Source organism: Strongylocentrotus purpuratus, unplaced genomic scaffold, assembly GCF_000002235.5.
Source record: "Strongylocentrotus purpuratus isolate Spur 01 unplaced genomic scaffold, Spur_5.0 spur5_scaffold_21, whole genome shotgun sequence".
In the NCBI taxonomy this organism is placed as follows: domain Eukaryota; kingdom Metazoa; phylum Echinodermata; class Echinoidea; order Camarodonta; family Strongylocentrotidae; genus Strongylocentrotus; species Strongylocentrotus purpuratus.
In genome coordinates, this window is record NW_022145607.1 from 11,682,028 (window position 1) to 11,706,124 (window position 24,097).

At 40.1% G+C, this 24,097-nt stretch overlaps 1 protein-coding gene across 1 annotated transcript; it reads left to right on the top strand.

The window, feature by feature from the left end:
* Nucleotides 1-600: 600 nt before the first annotated feature.
* LOC593070 (transient receptor potential cation channel subfamily A member 1 homolog) lies at nucleotides 601-22,296 on the top strand. Its single transcript, XM_030994145.1, has 23 exons — nucleotides 601-1,642; nucleotides 2,186-2,357; nucleotides 3,010-3,089; nucleotides 6,723-6,887; nucleotides 8,368-8,586; nucleotides 9,260-9,353; nucleotides 10,059-10,266; nucleotides 11,150-11,351; nucleotides 11,628-11,719; nucleotides 12,711-12,857; nucleotides 13,370-13,484; nucleotides 13,966-14,105; nucleotides 14,881-15,005; nucleotides 16,471-16,587; nucleotides 16,782-17,068; nucleotides 17,542-17,862; nucleotides 18,359-18,496; nucleotides 18,928-19,036; nucleotides 19,363-19,454; nucleotides 19,866-20,093; nucleotides 20,463-20,531; nucleotides 21,022-21,252; nucleotides 22,057-22,296. Exons 1-23 carry the CDS (start codon nucleotides 1,451-1,453, stop codon nucleotides 22,294-22,296), a joined length of 3,783 nt encoding a protein of 1,260 aa, XP_030850005.1. The 5' UTR covers nucleotides 601-1,450.
* The last annotated feature ends 1,801 nt before the right edge of the window (nucleotides 22,297-24,097 follow it).

A 24,097-nucleotide genomic window follows, 5' to 3' on the forward strand; every position in this document is an offset into this window, starting at 1 on the left:
AAAAATAGAGTGACCTGTCAGTGTCACAAATAAGGTATCAAAATATGCTCATCAAATCAGAATTGAAAGCCTAAAACCCCTAAAGCGGGGCTCTGGACCCCACGCTAATTTACGCTCGACTAACCTTCATTATCGATGTTCATTGTTTGTGGTGTATACAGAAAGTAAAGAAAGGTGTTTAGGATGACCTGATCGTAAAAACTCTAGCCCCCCCCCCACACACTTTGAAGAAAAAACGGGGCCTGCAAAGTAAATCACCATTGCTTGCTTCATTACAAAAGCAAATCTGTTCCCCCACTGTTGTTTTTCTTGATCAAATATTGTGAAAATGAAAAAATAAGGAGTTTGATCTATTATAATCATAATATATCTGTTGAATCGCGTTTGGTAGAATGAGAAAATCCACCCGAGCGGGCACGGGCAGCTCAACGTAGCACGACGCACAATGGATTAAAAGGACTTTTACGGCAGATCGATAATGCTTCAACAATTGAGTGGATCTGAAGTGTCTTTTCTTAACAGGCAGTTTAACCACCGTGTCGATGCGGCAAAAATATAGTAGATGAGAAAACGTATACAAGTCATGCTGAATACACAATAAACACAGAAATGGGTCGTGCAATGAACTGGCCATGCTTAGCAGAAGATATTTAGCACTAGGGATATTATCATGTGTGCTATTTGTTAGCTTTCATTAAGATTTCATCATACTGGAAGTGTATTGTTTTCATGTTTTGTATCATTTAGAGCTTCTTGTGACAGTGTGAAATATTAACGTCGCCTGCTTCTGCTGATACATACAAGCTCCTCTACGAGATGTAGTCTATATTACCATTATATTTTTGGCGGACTGTGGCTTTCAGGTTTAAAAGATGCAATATAACCGTTCGTGAAGACATCTCGAAATTGATTTTTCTACCAAGGGATATGATTCAAGATATTGAGATCAACATTTTGGTGAGCAGTCAGCCCCTTTTTCATAATTTTCACTGACTGAAACAGTTCTGGGAGCAACCTATGTCTTTGTTTTGGAACATGGGACGCGGAGAGCTGAGGAATGAACTGTGTGGGTATGATCTTCTTTCCGTCCACGTTGTGCTTAGTATGATGCTTCAGTTTTGTGGCAACCCTTAATGGAAGTAATGGATACAGTCATACAACAATAATGATCTTTTAAATCTATGAATTATCGGAATATACTCCTGGGAATTATTTGTTTTGAATGATTCATTGAAATGACTCAATTAGAGGCTCACGCGACAAAGCTAGTTCTATTCCTGTATCTGCATAATTTGGATTGAGTTTGAGTTAATGTATTACATGGTTAAAGACCCTGCCCTCAGCTGATACCTATACTTTTCACCAAGGTCGTGATAACAAAAGCCGTTGTCAAACCTTAACCATTATCGGGCTACCATAGAAGTGATCCTGTTTAAATTTATGGTCTTCGATGGCGTCTTCGAGCCCTAGAATGTATCGGACGACGTCGTATGCCGACCGCCTCGATGACGAGGGGCTTGATCATCTGCTGGATGAGAGCGACGATGAGCAGTTCAAGTGGGAAGGGAGAGGATTTGGATTCGATGATGAGCTAGGCAAGGCTGAGAAAGAGAGGGAAGAGCAAAGACGAATACTAGCAAAGGTAAGAGCGTGAAAGACAGATTTGATTACGAACTGTAATTATTTAGTTAGGCCAAATCAAGTTTACGCCAGGTTAAATATTTGTCATTAAGACACAAAATACCACTCCTTCTAGGTTTCATTGAATTTTAATTTTCATGTAACAAAGACGCTTCCTGATTGATCCTTTCTTATTAAAATGACATAAAGAACACAACATCTCGGGGGGGGGGGGAGGGCAACGAACGGAGTCAATTACCAAGCTTAGATAGATAAACACAGTAAATGTATAGGCTATATTTTAATTCTGACAAATACACTTCATACGGTGTTCGTTTTTCTTGATTATGCTGTATTTATCTTGAGAACTTTCGATGATATCAATTAAACTATAGCCCCTCCCTCCTTTTTAAACATCATTTAACAGACCTTTTTGATAAAGCATCACAAAAGCAACATAATATATAAGAGGCACAACGGACACGGTAGGATGGTAAATAGCAAGCCCAAGGAAATTTGAACATATCTTTGATTTTCATTTCACCTCATATACCTTTATCTTTAGGCTGTCAAGTCGGGTGACGTAGACAAGCTAAGGAAGCTCTTGAAGAGTGTTGGTCCCGACGACGTCGTTGACTTGATCAACGAGCACGACGGGAAGAATTACAGCGCCCTCCATTACGCCGCCGCCAGCAACAACGTGACAACCGTCAAGCTCCTTCTCAAATATGGGGCAGGTATGTACTCTTAGATTAATTATCTTTACTAATTATTAAAAAATGTATGTCTTGGCAAGTACACTTTTTTAATTCCTTTCTTTGTGTCCCGTTTTTTCAAGTTTCATGAAATATTTAATATAATTATCATCAAAGTATCATTAACCATGATATTTCCTCTGATCAATACACCAGTTCACGCTTAGCACAAGTCCCAAATGACCCCGAATATCCACATATCTTCAAAACATAATAAGGTCCCACTTTGTACGTCTTGAAATAATCACTCCTACAGCGATGGAGGTGCTACGTAAATAGCTTTTCCCCTGTTTAAAGAATACTTCCACCTGTGTATCATGGAGTGCACTGTAATTTTGTGCATAAATGAATAATAATTACATAACTTTCATGAGCACGTATCCGGCATTTTGTCTCCGTGTATTTCACAAAATGGTATGCAAAGACCTTTATCTGCTCATGCTCAAACTGCAACTATGAACTGGCTTATTCGATATCATGAATATTAAATTGATGCACCTATCAGAAATACGAAACCCTCTGATGTTCGCTGAGTAAGGTACATAGTGCCTTAAACTTGTCTTCTAACAAATTTGATATCAGTATTCATTATAACTTAATAATAATCCGTTACATGTACTTTTACCTCTTCCAGATGTAAACAGTGTTGGTGCTGCATGTAGACAGCCTCTTCATCTAGCCGCTGCCGCCAGCCCACCCAAGGAATCTAAAAAGGTGAGACAAACTAATTATCATTTTCTGCATGTATTTGTCTAATATCAAAGACAAATTACATCACTCGTAGTATTAATGAAAGTAATGGTAAATCAGGAATTATATAGAAACCGTTAAAATGCTTAATGCCACACAAATATTATTCTGTGAAAATACCCCCACATTGAAATAGAAGATAATGTGATTGATGACAAAAGTGAAAATTCTGATTGTTTTAATTGTCAGTTTATAAATATATGGCAAACAGTACAGAAAAGTATTGTGCCCCTCGATGATCATAGTCAAAATGATTCATATCCTGTTTTGCATACTGTTATGCCTGGAGATGGATTCCGTTTTGATCTAGTGAAGCGTTGGTCACATCCCACCGTGCGTGTTTTTAGTCCGTACGGTTTTGGGGGAGGCCACGGCCGCCACGTTTTCTGAAAACGTAGGGAGGGAGTGGCAAAGGCAGGGAGGGAGTACCGGCAACGCGCGTCACACGCACTGTGTAAGTACGTGGCCCGCACGCCACGCCTGGCCGTGAACGGTTGCGTGCATCGTACGTTGCGCACGTGGTAAGTGCGTTGTACGTGCTTACAACGTGCTTACAACGTACGGTCTCCGTGCGGTTGCCACGTTATCTTATGGAGGCCGTACTTACACGTGCTGCTCACGTACGGTGTCCTTACTCACTCGCACGTTGTAAGTGCGTGCACGTGCAATGAACTCGGTGAGTCGGGGTATGTCGGAGTATATAGGACGACATTCCCATTTTCTCTAGAAGTCCCAGCTGCTGCTGCCTCAAGATGCCGCCCATTCCACTGCAGAGACTCCGGGTTCTGATGCTGCAAGAACAGCTTCAAGTGGCAGCGTATGAGCACGACGTGGTATTACTTGCCTTGATACGGGAGAGAGAAAGGCAACAGAGATGCCGACGCAGGAGATGGTGGGTTCGCCCATGGATCGAGAGGAGGAGGCTTTTCGGGCAGTACGAAACGTTGTTCCAAGAGCTAGAGCGTGAATCGCGGGGGGGGGGGGGGGGGGGGACTATGTCGGATACATCCGAATGGATCCCAATCTCTTCGCCGAGCTCCTGCTCCGAGTGACCCCTCGAATTACCAAGTGCCCAAGGTGTGTGTCTTCATTTCTGCCATAACAAATTATTGGTTTTGTTTTGTATTTGCTTTAAAATGTTGTCTTATTTCTATTGGAAGTTTCCCGTCGCTCTCTGACAAAAGGAGCAAATTTTGCAAATCACAACTTTACAGTAAAATGGCCATAGAATCAAAACGCCTTCATGAAAATTGATGATTTTGGTGGCAAATAAAACTTGAAGTGTCTTTCTATCAAATACTATAAACAATAATTGTATTCAGTCATTCATGTCTTTGTAATTAAGGGTAAGTTTTGTAGCACTCTTTCTGGGCCACCCAAACGATATTAATACATTATATGTTTTAGGAGTCGCCGCCCTCTTGAGCCTAACCTGAAGCTGGCCATCACCCTTCGCTTCTTGGCGACGGGTAACAGCTATATGTCCCTTGCCTACGACTTCCGGGTGGCACACAACAGCATATCAACGTGGCCAACGAGTGGAAAGCCGTCGCCCGCCAGTTTGGAACGCGATGGAACTTTCACCACTGTTGTGGGGCGATCGACGGGAAACATATCGCCATCAAGAAGCCCAATAAAAGTGGATCGCTCTATTACAATAATTATAAGCGCTTCTGTTCTGTGGTGCTCCTGGCCATCGTGGATGCTAACTATTCCTTCTTGTGGTGCAAGGTGGGCCAACGGCTCTTCCTCAGACGCAGGCGTGTTCAACGAGTCCACCCTCTGGGGGGCACTGGAGGACAACACCATTGGATTCCCAGCACCGAGAACGAGCAGTTGGCCTTTTCCTTTGTCACACTCCCTTCTTCATGTGACCCCTTCTCCGATCCACCAGCAGCACGGCCCTCCTCATGATCAGACTCTTTGGCGTCACCATCTGACTCTTTTTCGCTCCTCCTCTCCTCTTCCTCTCTGGCCCTCTCATCTTCCGCGGTCCGTTTCTGTTGGGCCTCTCTGGCCTTCTTATCCGCTGCCTTTTGAGCTGCAGACGCAGCTGACCCCTTATTTTGTGTCTTCTTCGGCGCCATCTTGGAGACGAAATGTTGGCACTCTTTCGTCGGCTCGGCTTTTGTATACTGCATAAATCAGTGCGCACAACGTGCGTTGTAAGTGCGGAGCACGTGCTTACTCGGTAAGGTCCACGTGAGTTCTGCGTGCTCATTAGAAAGTTGAACTGGGGAAGTGGCGAGTAAGCACGGACCAAGCACTTATCACGTGCGCAGCACGCACGTACTAAGTGCGCCTTCCGTAGAGCAAGTGACCGTGGGAAACAAATCTAAAAACGCACGGAGTCAGTGCGTTGTGCGCTCGTTGGGCACGCACGTCACGCGCACTGGGGGTGAATCGGTAGCCCGAACGCAGCGAAAGTTCCTCGTGCACTAAAAGTGCTACGGTGTGTCTGCGTGCTCCCAAATCCGTACGGAGGCGGTACTCACCACGTACCGATTCCTAAATTTTGCCCACGTTTTTGCACGTGGACAGCACGCACTTGCAAGTACGGCGGGATGTGACCACCGCATTAATGAAGAATAAGTTTTAAATGTTATTAATAACTTGAAAGATAAGAGGCTTTGTGGTCACATAATGTACCAGCTGAATTTTGAAAACTTACAGTGACTTATATTATATCAAATATACATCATAAATTTTTCTTTTGAGCAAGGTGCTGTTCCTCTGCCATGTTAGATATCTTGTGTTATTCCAGTTTTTAAATCGGGGCAAAAGTGTGATATGAACAATTATAGACCAATATTAATTCTTCCAGTGACCGCTAAAATTGTTAAAAAATTGGTGTTTCATCAACTTTGCGGTTAAATGGATCAGAACCTAATTATAAATTGTAATCAATCAGCTTTTCGACCGAAACACTTTACAATGACAGCTCTATTAATTGAACGTCACGGGTGGCTAGTTTGTTAGTTGAGATAAAGGTAATCTTGTTGGAGTGGTGGCCCTAGACTTACAAAAGGCTTTTGATACAGTGGACCACTCAATTCTTTTGAATAAGCTACGATTAATTGGCTTGAATATATATTGTCATTACATTTTTTTTAGTAGCTACTGAGCCTATTGCATGAAATATACTTTGTGTAAACGGGATTCATTCCAATTCACAAGAGATGCATACCACATATCCTAAAGAAGAACAGCCTTTGGCTGAAGTTGGTGCCGTGCAAAAATAAAATAAAATGAAATGAACTGAACTGAACTGAACTATATAATGCATGATTGTTTTCTTCCTCTATTTGTTTGTCCGTTTGTTTGATATAATCATGTGTGTATTATTGATTTTGGGGTCAACTTACTATAAGGCTATTTGCCCTTTTATGTTGACCCCTCATTCTCATTATTTGTTTTTGTCTAATTATGTCTGTATTATTTTCTATTGAATGCAGCTCTGTTTTTAGCTCTGCTTATTAGTAATAAGAACATTAATCCACGGCGAGGAAATCATCATATTGACGGAATACAATTAGTAATATCATGATTATTATATTATAATGTGACAAATCAAAACATTTTGTTTCCTTTTTCTAGGGTGATTCCCCGAGGAAGACGTCAGTCGTGAAGCTCCTACTGTCAAAGAATGCCAACATCAACTCGCAAGACTTCTTAGGACGGACTCCTCTCCATATCGCCATCCTTCATAATAATTCAACCGCGGAGGGCGTACTGCTGGCAAATGACGATATTGATATCAATGTGAGTTTGCAATACCGTTATTTAATATGTATTAATTAATCAAGTCCGTGTCACGTCAGAAGAGGTGTGGTTACTCAGTGGTCATGGTGGTACAGAACAGTGGCCTCGTAACCATGGTAGCTTGGACGTTATGAGCCGTCGCTAAAAATTATTTTCATTTATTTATTCATGATTTCTTTAAACAGGGTCGTTTCATTCAGTTCCACTGGAAGCTAGTGCTAGTAGATCTGCTTTTCAAGAAAGCCCTGCATAATACAATGACGGTATCAAAACAAAAGTATAATAATACAACAATTAAACATTGTACATAAATGTGAAATATCAAATTAAACATATATCATTTAAAAATAAGACTATTTGAATCATACAATATTTATAATCAATTAAAAAAAAAACTAAAGAAAAACTGAATTATTACAATAACAAAAGCACACCTAAACAAAAACAAAAACAAAAACACCCCAAAACCAAAACCCAAAACAATAGAAATACTAAAATAATTACAGAAGGAATAGAGTGCAGAAGACCTATTGCACTTTTGAGAGTTTACAAGAAGGTAAAAGAGTTACAGTAAATGGAAAAAAAGGCATTGCTTTTTGAACAAATGTAATCAGGACTAAACAGAAAGTGGGAGTTTGTTACACAAGAACGGACCATAGTAGACACAGCAACCTTTCCTATATCCAATGAGTGCCTGTGGGACAAACAAATGACTTTTAACTGCATAACGTGTTATATAAAAGACTGGTCGTCGAGTAACGAGACGGTTAAAAATTAAGAGCTTGTTAATGCAAAATTATAGAAACAAGAACACAACATTTATATTTTACCCTTACTTCTAGAGTTTGTCATTTAAGAAGTGGTTGCTAACTTACAAGCACACGCATGCTTTTTTCGGAGTCAGGTAAAAAAATTTACTATCATTCAAAGGAGCTAGACAACTACTCATCGGACTGTAATCGTCGGACAGTATGGAAAACTACCCAAAGGACAATAAATCCCCCCCTCCCCGCCCGAACACAACGACCCCATAACAGTTGCCCTCCAGAAAAATAAATGTATCCCCAAGATCTCTGGAAAGATACTACAAGGTCCTCATATACCAACCTGAGGTAGTCTATAATCATATACTCTAAATTGACACTTATCCATAATTCTTGTGGTCGCATCGTCCGTAGTCGTACCCGATTGGCCCAGAGTCCTGCAGGCTACGGGGAAGACACGTATAGTCTCGTCATGCTACAGCCCATTTAAACAACGACGTAATTAACTCCACCCCATTAAGGCTAGGAAGGGGGGGGGGGGGCAGTAGGGGGTGGCAAATTTCCCTAATATCATTTTAAGATACTGAGGCAAAAACAACAACAACAAAATAATATGTAGGGTCCAACATCTTTTGAGTTCCCGATATGAGTTTCACTGATAACAGTTGATGATAATTATGTCGATATGCACGCATTTATTTTTTCAAAATTAACAGAAATTTGATCATCATCGGGCGACGCCCTTGGTCCTGGCTTGTTACTATGGGCGATCTGACGTGGCGGCAGTCCTCATCAAGCTCGATGCCGAACTTAGCGGGATTAGAGGATTCGATGAGAACATGGATACACCACTCCATATCGCTCTAAGGGAGAGACATCTCAAGATTGCCAAGTGTATCGTGGAGAAGGGCATTGTAAATGGGAACATAACTTCTGTAAGGATTTTTTTCCTTCTTTTTGGTCTTGATTAAACTTTTTGTGGACATGGTAATTTCGGTCCTCATTACCATCACCATCATCATTAGTATTCATTATCTTTATTATCGTTACCTCACTATCACCATCATCAATATTCCCTCCACCTTCACCCTCCTCGTGTTCATCGTGCTCATCTCACTCCTTTCTATTACTGATATAGTATGGGCATATTCAAAATGCAAAAGATTGTATACATTCAACTATTAGCGTTATCTTTGTTAGCAAAGGCAACACTAGATAACAGTTAAATATTGCAATCTGTCAATGTTCATACGGAGACTCATATACATGTTCCACTTCCGATCCGTATATTCAATAGTCCGATCCCCGACACGGCGCTAATGTCCTTTGGCAAGGCATCAATCTACATTTGCCTCTCAGTACCTAAGAGAGAAATGGGAGCTGATAGGATGACGAAAGCATTTGTGTTAGTAATTGCCTATGCTCTTTGTACGGTGACCATATGGTAGGAATACTCCCCAGGGAGTGGAGATGGTACACATTGTGTGTGAATGAATCCAATGATCTGGGTAATAATATTTGTAAATCACTTAGATAATTTATACCGATTAAGCGCTTTATAAATCAAAATTATTATTATTATTTTCCCTCTATGTGCAACCTTTCCAGTTGCTGACAGAATCCAACAGGAACTGCGTTGAACCTATCCACGAAGTTGTCAAGGGTGGTCATCGGGATATCCTCAAACATGTATTCAAAGAATGTGAGTATAAAGTACAATTGGCAATTGGCAATTGGCAACTTATTAAGATGCCCACGCCTAGATGACCAATGCTGCCTGGAAGACCTAGTGGCTGCAAATGAGAAGGCTCTTCAGTGTGCAAAAGCCTGGCAGAACATTTGAGCACAGATAGTGGACACGAAAGAAGAAGATAGGCAACTATGGCAACTCATCGTTAAAATAGCCCAACTGGGGTAGCTAAGGCTACACTCATATTCTTTCATAATTATTAGCTACTGTATGAAACAACACGGACAAGTGATTGATTTACCATGTTTGTGGAACATACAAGGTGGTACAGAACAATGGGAAATATTTTTGAGAAATCATCTTTAACGGCAATTTCCATGTTCTGTTTTATTACGTTATTATGTTTGCACATTTTCGATAAGTGATACACTCTTCAAATAGAATTACCCTCATATTAATTTCTTGAAAGTCATGCGGTATTGTAGCAGTTCGATTCAGGTACCTTCAAGCAAACATTTTTGTAGGCTTCTCATTCATCGCGTTGCAAGTTCTTCGTCAAACAGTGACGAACATAATCTTTCGACCCGTGATTATGGTGATAGCCGTTCTTCAAGTTGTTGTTCCTTCGGGACTATCTTTTGGACATAATAGTGAAGCAGCACAAGCACACAGTCCAGATGTAAAACCATTCATGTTTTTAATTGTAATTAATTGCAGGTAGCGACGTGAGTGACATACTGAATCGTTGGGACAGAAACGCAGATACACCACTCCACATAGCGACCTATTGTGGTCAGTACGAGATCACCAAGATGATGGTGAAGAAAGGTGCAGACCTCGACAGCATGAACAAGGACAGACGGACACCACTGCATCTTGCATGCGCAGGGAACTTTCAGACGATTGCCGTCCTCTTTGTAGAGAAGTAAGAACAAAGTTGTTTTCACTTTTTCTTAAAAATATACATCCAATCGAATAACAAGAAAACGAATTTAGAATGAAAATACGGTGCCAAAATACATAAGATAACAACAACCTTTCTTTGTATTTAGCTCTTTCTTCTTATTTTAGACATGTCGCTCTCAATCTCCATAATCCTCTACACAATTGTTTAAATAACTGACTGATACCGTTATCCACTGTGACATTTTTTCTTGGATAATATTTACAGCACTAAGTAATAATATACTATTCGAAATGTAGTCACTTAATTTCTTGATATCACTTAACGTACACATTATTCCATTTATTTGTTCAGGCCCTGGGGACACAAACAAAAAGGTCGTTGACATGTTTAAAGAAAAATGGAGATAAGAAAGTAATGCACCCAGGCGAGTGTATGATCGATTATACATTGTACGCTGTTAAACGACACACACCCTTAACCAGGAAGACAGTTGCCCTGGGGTCAACTTCTATCACGAGTCAAAATCCTCAATACAATCCTGAACCCAACACTATACCTAACCTTAGCACTACTCTAAACATAACCACAAACCAAGTCATAACTTTTGATGAGGTAAAGCCCGAAGCAAAATTTTGGACCACTCTGCCAAACAGTATCTTATTTAAGGAGGCGCCGATAGAGCAGTGGTCTCGTAATCCGGCAACCGGAGTTCGAAAACAAGGCGATACATTAGTGCCATTTGGTAAGGCATTAATCCTCATTACCGAGTCTCTATGAGAAGCCGTCGGTCTTCTGGTTGCTAAGCATTTATGCTTTCTTAGCAATCAGGTAAAATAACCACCCCTACACCTCCCGAAAAATATATATTATAATTATTTTTTTATTTTTTTTGTATATCCAGTGGTGCTGACCTGAAGGCAAGCGATGATGATGGTCTGGCGCCTCTCCAAGTAGCAGCAAACTCTAAGAGTCTCGACACCATCGTGGCCCTCCTGGAACGATTGAGGAACCTTGACCTACAGACAGCCGGGGGAAGGAACGACTGCTTAGGGCCAAAGCTACTTGAATGGGTCGCAGCAGAGAACAAAGCAGATGCTTTGCAGGTTCGTTTACTTATTCGTATGATTTGATGATTTGATGGTGATAATAATCGATGATGGTGACAATAATAATAATGATGATAACAATGTTAATGATGACGATGATAATAATGATGATTATGATAATAACAAATTGGCTGAGATGATGACATGATAGTTGAGTGTGCACACACAATATATAAGCGAATACTCGGTTCACTTAAAAGGGTGCAATACAAAGGCCCACATTCATAGATAAACGGAGATAATTGTTTTTTTTTTGTTTTTTTTGTTTTACAGATTCTTCTTCAACATGGCACCAAGCTTCACGGAGTCAAGGAAAATGATGTACTGGGATATATCCTTGATGCAGCAAGTAAAGGTCACACAGAGTGAGCCAAGCAAATTGTTTGTTTTTTAATGCATCAGCTCTAAAAAATTGAACAGAAAGTAAATTAGTCTATAAAGGCCCTAACATGACTTTAGATTAGATTGCAAAGGAATTGAGTTAATGCTTCAAATGATTTACGTCAACCGATTTGCAGAATTTTGGAGGAGACGAGTAAATGATATTGATTTGTCCTTAAAAATGGGGGAAAGCATTAAAGGTAATACAAAGTTTTGGTATGGGGTCACGAATTTGGTTCAAATGAACATATTAGAAGCATATGCGATCCTACAATATTCAATGATCGTTGTCGAGGTCGAAATCGACTCTAAATTTATGAAATTGTAAATAATAAACACATTATGTTGTATAGCTCCCTCTCAAGGTCAAGATATTAATTAAGCTATAAAACAATGTATCTTGACTAAAATCGACCGATTAGCTATTCCCGTTTGGAAATTGTATAGCACAACTACATATTCTGAGATTTTCATGGTCGCAGCTACCATTGTATGGCCGTAGGAGCTATTTGAAATTTATCAAAATTTACCGGGAGCACCGGTAAATGTTTATATTCAATTTTTCTCGAAAGCAGAAGTGTTTTAGGGGCTAACATTTCTAGTGCATTTAGTACATCCACTGGGGCATCCAAATATATCAAAATTGTAAAGAATAATTATCCACCCATTTTTCAAAATTTACCCAAACTTTGTTATACCTTTGATACTAAGTGCAAGTATGAATAAATTGAATCAATATTATGTCTACAACACTCTTGAATACAAACGTGCTTCTATCTTGGCGACTTTTCAGAATGTCTTGTTCCATTCCGAGCCAATCCAATGCATAAAGTAGTTGGTATGGCGCATTTGCTTTACAGATACACAGTGATTATTTCATGAGCAGTAAGAGCCCAGCAAAAAGAAGATTTTAAATGGAGTGAGAAAAACATGTTATATGGCATCAAACTTTCTCAATCGTTTTTAATTACTTAGAACTGTTGTAGCGTTGATTAACTGGAATCGTGAGGTCCTAAAGAAGCGAGATGACCGGGGTAGGACCCCGCTGCATCTGGCTGCCGAGGCTGGTCGTGAAGCTACCACCAATGAGCTTCTTAAGGCCAGACCACATGTAGATGAAACGTAAGTTCACGTCTTGTCCTGTTTCTTCCCAGTTACCGAAGCTTTATTTGAATTGCCTTCTTCCCCCTCACTTTATTCCTAAGTGTAGCCTATTCAATGAACGGGTTAAGATCGTGTATCATTTCATTTTAAATGGAATTATACTATCAATAAAGTATTTCTTCCACTAGGTCCATAAAATGATTGCGTGTCAGTTCCAAGCTACTTGTATACCTGGTATATAATACGAGGCCTAATGATACGTGACGTATATCATGGGAGAGAGAGAGAGATGCCGGGGGTGGTAACGAGGCGAAGATATATATATATATATATATATATATATATATATATATATATCTATATCGGTATATCGAGAGAGAGAGAGAGAGAGAGAGAGAGGGGGGGGGGGGTGAGATTGAGAAAGAGAAGAAAGAAAGTGAGAAGAGAATGGTAAATGGAGGGGTGTGCGAGTGGTGCATCGCTTTGCTATTTTATTGATTCTCGACTATCCACTGATCTTTTGTTACCAGTGACGTGAATGGCTTCACAGCACTCCATTGTGCATCAGAGAATGGATGGGTTCGAACGGCTGAGGTCCTTATCAGATCCAAGTACGACATCAACAAGCAAACCACCGACAATCAAGTACGTATCTTCTATCAGATTAACCATTAACCGTGTTTACATGTATAAAGTCAAACGGGAAATTTATGGAGATTTCATGAAAATGAGCATAGTGGCGGGAGGCGCTACTGTTTATTGGTGTATAGGCACTTGACTCTCGTACGAGATGTCCTGGGTTCAATTCTTGGGGAGGCCTTCAGACTTGGACAAGGAGTTTCCTCACGTTTGCCGATCACTCTCGACCCAGATGTATTGATTGGCTACTTGGGTAATGATACTAGCAGGGTTTTCTGTTTCTGGGTGTCATCACCATCATCATCATCATCAGCATTACACTTTCTAATATAAGTTACAGCTTTTAGTTACCACATTGAATTTTAAGACGTTCGATTGTTTTGATAATTGTTATTGTAATAACAATAACTGATATTGTAAGCACAAGACGACATTGTTTTCAAATCAGTGAATAAAACTTGAATACTTATTTCAATTTTCTCTTCAGAGAACTCCCCTACACCTGGCGTGTGGGTCAGGTCACTTCCAGATGGCACAGTTACTTATCTTTAAAGAAGACGCTGATATATTGTTGTTGGATGGCGATGGAGAGAACTGCTTGATTCACGCCATTCGAGAAGGCCATGAGTAAGTAGAATTTTAAAGAATATTTTCACATAGAAGGAAAAATATGTGAAGTCTATCAAACGTTTAAAAATAAACTTGAGTTCTGGCGACCGTGCGGGCAGACTGATGCTACGGCTTCACCCCTGGAGTATATATAACGCAAGGCCACCGTATGCCCTACGTACGAATAGTCGCCGTGGAACCGCTCTCCGTCATGGCTACGGCGTGTCTAATCGCTACGGCGAACCTAGCAATAAAAGCAGTTATAACTTCGCGCTATAATCCCACGGCGACCCGTACGGCCCTGAGGCCACCGCAGATTCTCTGCGCCCCCGCAAGTGTCTCTCGATTTGGGGGCGTACGGCCGCCGTATCCCAGCCGTAGAACAAATGTGACCTAGGCATTAGTGTCAACATGTTGACGGACGAAATATACCATATATCCTGAAATTACTGCCGATATTCTTTGAACTTGAAGTATTTTACATGACTTTTGTGGTGATAGATATTTTTTAAATCAGTATTACCTATCGAATGAAGGCTTTGGAAGTGTGTCAATTAATGTCCATGATACTGAATCTCATTCGAACTCAAACACACAAAGTGTCTATGTCTATTTTTCAAATCATGTTCCAATTGATGGCTGATGCGATTAACCCGACATTGCTCCAATCCTGGGTATGTATTGGTTTCCGTAGTCCTGGCGGGCCTCCCCCTCACTGCTGAGAACACATCTAAGCTCTTGATCAACGAACCTCTATCAGTCTTTTCATATCTAAGTTTCTCATCTTTATCAGAAATGTTGCACGCCTCCTGTTAAGTCACGAGAAATGGCGAGATTTGATGACGATCACGTGTGTGCATCCCTCCTCCACGGACAATACGACCACGCCCATGAGAGTCCTCATTGAACATATGCCAGGTGAGTGGGGGTTTCGAACCCCGAACCTCGTAACTGCCGCTCAAGAAAGATGGTTTGTAATCTCAATGAGGAAGAAAGGAAGGGAGATTAGAGCGGAGATGAGATGGGATAAGTTGAACCGAATTTGAGCTGGATTTAAAGGAGAGATTTTACTTAATCAAATCAGATCGAATCGCCTGCTTTGCTGATATTATGAATAAAGACCACACAATATAATTTTTATGTTGAGATGAAGTTAAATGATATTGTACGGATGTGATATATTAAAGATGAATTGGTCTATGATGAGGCTGACTTGAGAAATGAGCTGATATGGAACAAGATAGCAAGACATTAATTTAGTAATTAGAACCTAAGATTGAATTTAACTTAAATATCATGGAGTGAGATGAATGGAGTGATGATTCGATGTGATGATTTGAAGATTAGATGGCATAATCTGGAATATAATAATAATAATTCAAGATTTGTATAGCGCACATATCTGCCTATAATGGCAATCAAGGCGCACCAAAAAGATTCCCTATTAACATTTCAAATACAAACAATAAACAAATCAAAGTTAACAAACTAATAATAAATCAACAAATCAAAAAACAAATGCAAATTACAGATTCAGTAAAAAGTTGAAATGTTCATGAGAGTTAATCATATTTTTCCTTTATAAGGTAGGTCTTTAGATTCTTGTGGAATAGTTCAATTGTTTTGCTTAGTTTAATGTATGAAGGGAGTACATTCCACAAACGCGGGGCTGCTACAGAGAAAGGCCTGTCGCCCCAAGACCGCCTCGTTCGAGCTTCCTGGAACTGGTGGACATTTTCAGAACGCAGAACAAGTCTAGAGGATCTCTTCTCCTCCAGTAGATCTGACAAGTACAATGGTGTCTGGTTGGTTTTGGTTTTAAAAACCAGGGAAAGTACCTTGTACTTGAGTCTTTGCCTCACAGGCAGCCAGTGTAGATCCTCGAGAACGGGAGTGATACGATCAAATAACCTTGATCGGGTGACAAGCCGAGCCGCAGAATTTTTGACCTTCTGCAGTCGTTTGATGAGAGTGTCGGGCAGTCCATTCAGGGTACTATTGTACATGTCCAATCGTGACGTGACGAGTGCATAGACTGCCTGCTTCGTGGCATGTGGAGTCAGATAATCCCGGATTCGACGAATGTGCCTAATGTGATAATATGCTGATCGGATGCAGCTAGAGATTTGGGGTTCCATTGACATGTTAGAATCCAGTGTTAGACCTAGTGAGCGTACTTTGGAAGCCGGACTAACACGTGCCTCACCAACTGTGGGATGGGGAACAATGACCTTCTTCATAAGAGGAAATGAGAGTTGAAGAGCCAATAAGCTAAGATGAGGTGAGACGAAAATAGAAATAATATGACTATAACATGAGACAGAGCAAGAATATTCCATGGTTCATTGTTTAATATTCTTTGACTTGTGTTTGACCATTGCAGATATCGCCATTTACGTCATGGACAGGTGTATTTCATGGCAAAACAAGACGAGATTAGAGTTTGACTTCGAACTGCTGGATGACACGTTTTCACCTTGGAGATTAAGACCAAAAACTGGTATGTTTTACTCATTTAATATTCTTATGAGCATGTTTGTTTTGTAGTATTTTTTTAACTCGGTTCTTAATTAACCTCACAAGCTAAGGAATCTTATCATAAAATCGCATGGAATTTTACGGTATTACAGAGATCTGTTGATAAATGTGCATAATGTTTCAACAAGAGTCTTTCGTATTATCTCCCTCTTGTATCAGAGAAAGATGCGAACGACTCACACATTAGTACGGCAAACGGACTGGAAGACCACCATGTAATTACGGTTGCTTCGGTCTCCCTGGAGCCGAACGGCTTGACCAATGACGGGGCCGACGTTTCCACTGACGACAAGACGCAGGTCGATGATGACGGGGTCGCGCCAGAGGGCGCACGCAAAGATGATGACTTCCCCTATGAAGAAAATGGACGGTTGAAGAAATATGCAATGCCTTACACCACCAAAGCCAGTGAGATCAGAGACGCTCATCCCTTGAATATTATGGTATGATGAAAGTCTGTAAATTATATAGTAACCGAAATGTAAGGTAAATTGTTCTTCTGCATGTTGCCCATCCCTCTTTTTGATCGCGTATCTGTTCGCTAAATTGCCTCTCTCTATTTAAACGACTTGTAGGATTTTTTTCGAGGTAGCTTATAAAATATGAATTATGATCGTAACGTTTTTTCGCAATCGTAAAAGAAAGAAACAGACGATAAACAAACGAACAAACAATAAATGAAGAAGAAGAAGTCTCTCGATGTATCTCACTTCGCTTTACTTTCTTTCTGTTCTCTTTCTCTCCTTCTTTCCCTTTTCACTCTTCTCTCTTATTGTCCCCTCTTCTTTCTCTCTCTTCGCTTTCATTTTTCGATCTTCCCCTCTCTCTCTATGTCTCTCTCTGTATTATTTTCTATTAATCTTCCCGTCGTCTCTTTCATGTTGTCTCTTTATCTCCCACACCCCCCTCTCTACAGGTATCATTGAAACGTGGTGAGTTACTCGCTCACCCCCTGGTCACCTCCCTCCTTCACCACAAGTGGACCAGCAACGGCCGTTTCTTCATCCTCCTCTCCCTCTCCTTCTACCTCATCTTCCTCCTCATGCTGACGGGTTACGTTGTGGTCGTCCCGCCTAGTTTCTACGCCCGCTCGGCCAATACGACCACGGGTGTGAGGTGGTTCGCCGATGGCGAGGAGAGGTGGGTCGAGGATGGGCTGACTCCAGAGGTCATCATATTCGGTTTGCTAGGCGACTGGGTTGTCCTTGTACTCTCAATCATCAATCTCCTTCGCGAGGTCCGTTTGGTTTGGTTTGGTTTAATTTTCAGTATAAATACCAGATGCATACCTTTATGAATATAATTTTTTTTAAATACAAATCAAGAATTGAAAAGATGGCCGAGTAGCTTTATTCAGAGCCATCAATGACATAGTTCTCTTCCTACTAGACGTCTAGTGATACATGGTTGTTCATCCATTCTCGTGGTTTACATCATTCAGGCCATATACGAAGTTTTCATGAAAGAACGAAAATATGAAACAAGGGCATGATGAACTGACTATCCCTCCACAGACATTTTCATTAATAATATATCCTTGATCATTACTTGACACGAATGAAAACAAAAGATGTGTAATTTATGATCTTTTTAAACTCAACAATTAACTTTTGCGCTATTTGCATTCATTCTACCTATACACATTATATGGACGTTTGTATCGTTTCTCCTCTTCCTGCAATCTTGTTAGATAATGATGATGTTGTAATTCAATGATCACGTTATTTCTACAGTTCTTGCAGCTCAAGTCGTATGGTCTGTCATACTTCAACTTCGGCAATCTTCTGGAGTGGGTCTTGTATACACTGACTGTCCTCTTCGTTCTTCCACTGAGTGATATACAGTATATCACTGGTATCCATATCAGAATGGTAAGTAAGCATATGAAGACGGTGATGGCCATGCCTTCATATCAAAAACTAAATCAAACTTGTCTAACAAGCTCGATTCGAAACTGACTTGATATACGAATTCAAGGATATCGTGAAACAATTTATTGAACTCGCTAATAGCAAACATTTTGCCACTTCTTATTTGCTATTGTATCTCTATTCTCTCTTTCCCTCTCTCTCTCTCTCTCTCTTCAATTACCCCACTGATTTCTGTCTTTCCCTCATTCAACCTCTCTTCTCTCCTTCCATGCTTTCCTCCTCTTTATCTATATCTCTTTATCCCTCCCATCTCTCTTCCCTCATTCCCCCTCCCTCTCTCTCTCTCTCTCTCTTTCCTCTCTCTCTCTCTCTCTCTCTCTCTCTCTCCTCTCTCCTCTCTCTCTCTCTCTCTCTCTCCCTCTGACTGACAGGATTGGCAATGGCAATGTGGAGCAGTAGCAGTGTTTCTCGCATGGATCAATCTTATTCTCTTCGTTCGTCGGTTTGCTGCTCTGGGCATCTACGTGATCATGTTGATTGGTAAATTGATCCATTTATAGCTTTCATTTCAAGTTAGAAGGAAAAGTTATTCCTTTCCCTGAATAATTTTAGTGACACCCGTTTAATTTTTCTAAATTTCTTGAGGAAGTATTCATATTCCTTTTATATAATCTGTCTCATCTACAAATATTGGATCTGTAGAAGAGGTTGAAAAAAATACAGTTTTTAAAAAGAAGAAAAATTATAAGGAAATTTAAAATCATTAAAATGTAAATTTGTATAAATTGTTATAATTTATGTTCATAAATGATGTCTGCCTCTAATACCATCTTACCATTATTACCCTTTCCTATCCCGCAATGTAGATATTTTACGGACATTCCTGAAGTTTGTGCTCATCCTTGCTCTGTTCATCGTTGCCTTCTCAATGGCATTCTACATGTTACTTATGAATCAGGTAGGCCACTTTCGTGTAGAAAAGGATACTTCATTCAAAATCCCTATTTCTAAATGGAATATCCCGTGAAGGAAAACAAAAACAAAATTTAGTCTACCCAACAGGTATCTGAGGATGCAATAATGTGAACGATTTCGAATGCAATTCTGTGACAATGATGTCAGTACTTAAACTTAAGAAGTAGTGTTATTCACTTGCTTGCGTAGAAAACTGTATTCGGACATTTACACGTTTTCTTGTGATGGTTTACCACGCCATTACCCTTTACGGGTAAAATGGCCAGCATCCCCGTTCTCCGCCCACTTCCTGTGATGGTACATACGCGTTATAAAATGATATATAGTCCATCAACTTTATATATCATAATTAATTAATTTAAATAAACTATTCTTCTATTCTCTCTGCTCTCAGGAACCCTTTCATCGGATACAATATTCCTTCGCCAAGACCTTTGTCATGATGCTGGGTGAAGTAGACTTTGGTGATATCTTCCACGATCAGAACTACCTTAACACGGAGAACACACTAGCGGGAGGTGAAGAGGATTTCTTCCTTACCAATTTGTTCTATGAAGGAATCACGTACACCATCTTCGCTCTCTTCTTTGTCATCATGTCGATCCTGATAATGAATATGATGGTAGGTGAAACCAGGGGCTGATCCATAATCTTTGTGCTTACAGAATGACAATCAGATTTCAAAGGGCCCGCTCCCTTATTAAAATCCATCCCTGGAGTGTACCATATATTTTGCCATCGCGTAAACGCGAAACTGAGGAACCGTTAGTAGGTATTGATATTCTGTCGTCAAGATCATTTGTTTCCTATTCGGATTTGCAATCTTTGTATATGTCTAAATGATTGATTGGTTGCTTTTATTCATATTCAATAAAAAGAAAAGTAACAAAGCAAATTACATTTTACAAAACATTAACATTTCTTTAAGTAATATGGAGGTAAATACTCATGAATCATGACAAAATGTTCTGTAAATCATTCAACACCTTAGGTTGGGCTTGCAGTCGACGACATCCATGCTATCCAACAGAAAGCAGAGCTCCACCGTCTTGTCATGCAGGTACATTAGTTACACCATTTCATAACTGAATGCATAACCTTCCATATACAGTATTTGGTCGATTAATTTTTCGGAATATACAATGTAGTAGTAGACATACTTTTACGTCGTCCGGGACCTGCCAATAATGTTCGTTTGCCATTGGTGATCAATACATGTATTATTAGTCATGCTTATCCTTTCCTGCAAGATAGAATGAGTGTCCCATACATGTTAATATAATCATTTGGCTTCAAATTTGTTCTCATGTAGCTTTCTTCTCCAATTATGTAATTCTGTTATCAATTCAGTTTGTAGATAATTATCTGTGATGGCCTTGCTGTGAAATTAGCTTTCTCAAATATGCCTTTCGTTCCTTAACCAGTTTACAATTGTTAATGTATCTTCGTCTCGTCTCTCGTAGGGTCATTAATGAATATATCGATCTCCAAACGATTAAAACGTTTGTGATTTATTGGTCCCCTTTACCATGTCTACCCTCTGCATGCAGGCCGAGTTGGTGATGACGGTCCAGCAGGCCTTACCGATGCGGATTTGGAGATCAGCAGTGATCTGCCGGAAGGTAATCGACATGGATGAGGAGCTGACGGGGCTTAGCAAGTACTATCGGGCCTACCGCGGTTACTCTCAACATGTCAAGAAAGCAATTGCACGAGCTGAGGAAACGGCTAACATGGTAAAGGATTATAATTCAAGCAGGGGCAGACAGCGTGGGTCGAGAGTGCGTGAGAAAGAATGGGAAGGGGCAGGGGCAGCCACCAGATTGCTTAATTCCACAGTGGATTAAGAAGGAAAACAAGAAACCGGGAAGGGGTGTACTGGTCATTCGACCCCCCCCCCCCCTACTCCTCTTTTCTTCTTTCTGATTTTGATCGCTATTTGTGGTAAAATATTAGGTGGACTACTTTCCTTCACTGGTGCGACACCATCCTTTGCATTAGAGAGTATTTTTCAAATTCTTGAAATTGCTGCCAAGCATGCTGTCAATTTTAGGTATGAACACTGGGCATCACCACAATAGGCTATTTTCGTAATGTAACCAAATTAAATACATACGTCTTTGTGAAGTGCCTCAATACAAATCATTTCATTCACGCGATAAGAATAGAATTTCAATAGTCAGAATGCAAGCTGCATACTAGTGTCGCTGGGTAGGACAAGCAATTATGTTCGTCCTACCTGGCAACTACTAATGTATGCAGTTCGGATTCTGTCTATTGAAATACTATTATTCTTATCAGGTGAATGAAATAGTTTGTATTGAGGCACTTCACAAACACGTTTGCATCAAATTTGGTTACATTACAAAAATAGCCTTTTACTATTCAATGTGACAGTTCTCAAAGCAAGGCAAAGGCACTTTTAATATTTATACAGCAGGCTAACTGTAAAGTCTATCACACTGCCTATATCATAGTCATGGTGCGACTTTAAGTTGAAGTAGGCCTATTAAAAAGACCTTACATAACATCTCTCAAGAGAATCTTTATTTTTTTAAATCAATGTTTACTTTTCTTGTCTACAGGTCGACATGACTCAGGAAGATGATTCCAACAACCGATTCTTCTCAGACATGACGCATCGCTTGAAGGTGATGGAGAGCAAAGCAGCGGAGGAGTGCGAGAAGAGGAACATAGAATTAGCGGAGATACGAGCCGATCAGCGGCTTCTTCGAGATCGATTTAATGGAGTCGAGAAAAAGTTGGATAGTTTCTTAAACGCGCTGACGGATATTATGGAGGGAAGAGCCGCCGATGCTGACTGAGAGGCTGTTCACACCGCAATGAGATAGCGCGGTCTATCGTAGCACCCCCTTTTTTCTAGCGCGCGCTAGCCCGCGCTATCTCTCGTGGACCACCCCCAAGAGGTGCTCCAGTGTTGGCTCGCCGTGGCTCGCTGTTGGGCGGACCGAAACGACGTTGTACCTTCCAAACCGCGGAGATAGCGCGGTCTAGCGCGCGCTATCTGTGCCGGTGTGAACAGCCTCTGAGACTCTACGGTTGAATAACCGGACCAAAGGGTTCGGGATTCGAATCCATGTCATGATACAAACATCCTTTAGCAAGACATTTATCTGCATGGATGGTATACAAGAATCCACTATCATCATTATTGAAAATTACATCGTGTGAAATAACTTTTATACCTAATTTGTTCTTACTCAGGTCATACGTTTGCTGAATATTATTCGAACAAAAGTGCAAAAGTTACAGTTTCAATATTTGTAGTTAGTCATTCAAAAGGGGGACTTGCAGATTAAAATCATATCTAATACACTATGAACATGACGGACAAAGAAAGAGGACAAAATATACGGTTCCTCATTCTACCCTCAACAATTGCTGTGGTAGACAAAGGAACATCCCTTCACTGCTATTATGTAAAAAAGTGTAGAACAGGTGAATATGCATGTTATTTATTATGTATCATTGATTGTTCACATACAAACAAACTTGTACTTTATTTTGAAATGTTTGAATTAAACATGAGAAATATGAAAAACAATGAAAAGAAATGAAAAAATGTATGAGCGCATCTGATCTGCGCACAAACAGACAGTAACTGTCTTGATTAAACTACTTCACTCTGATTCTCTGTCTCGTTTCATTTCGGCTATGGCCTACTTTTAGTAAGATGTCATACTAAACAGTAGGCAGTCTCATTAACTAGTTATACATGTATGTAACACCTTGGTAATCAAAATTAGTATTATTATAAGTCATGCCGGGGAGGGGTGAACTTGTTCATGAGAAACATTAACTAGCCAAAGGGCACTACCGCCTTAACTTCACTTTAAATCCCCCTCCGCCCCTGCTTCGAGACCACATGACTACATCTGAGCAATCAGACCACCTTTTAGTTTTTCATATGCTTATGCGTCATTTGGAAATGTAGTCCAAGGTAGGAAAAGTTGATCGCAAATCGCAACGAAGGCCCGTGTGAAATTACAAGTACCTGCTATTAGGATCTGGTACGAGTTGGTTGCACTGGACACTGCTCCTGATCGTCGTATGCCTGAAAAACGTTGAAAACGTTGACGAGAAGGAACATGATTATGGTGGCTATGGTCACCCCAACCTCACCCAGTGCACTGGACTGGATCAAATGATTTCGATTGTCTGGGCTGTGACGTAATATCCAGGTATAAGACGCGCGGGAGTAGTTATGGAACACACCGGAGCCTGTCCAAGCAACAACCTGGGGAGAAAAAAGAATTAAAAAAGAAAGGAACGTAAATCATTTCTTTTTTTAATGTGTAGAATAAGGTGGGGATCGAGATAAAAAAAAAGAAAAAGAAATTATGTAAGAAGAATGAGTTTAAAGAGGCGACTAAAGAAGAGGAATATTCAAGAAGAATTACATAAAACATGATGATAATAATAGCATCAGTAATAATAATAAAAATGGTAATAATGATGACAACAATAATAATGATAATAATGATAATAATAATAATGATAATCATAATCATAATCATAATAATGATAATGATAATAACAATAATAATAATAAAATTAATAATAATAATAATAATAACAATAATAATAATAACAATGATAATTGTA

Excerpts from the sequence above, each read along its gene's own strand:
- LOC593070 (XM_030994145.1), top strand. The coding sequence starts at position 1,451 with ATGGCGTCTTCGAGCCCTAGAATGTATCGGACGACGTCGTATGCCGAC. Across the intron at positions 2,358-3,009 it reads CCTTCTCAAATATGGGGCAG|ATGTAAACAGTGTTGGTGCT; the intron begins GTATGTACTCTT and ends TACCTCTTCCAG. Across the intron at positions 21,253-22,056 it reads GCAGACAGCGTGGGTCGAGA|GTCGACATGACTCAGGAAGA; the intron begins GTGCGTGAGAAA and ends TCTTGTCTACAG.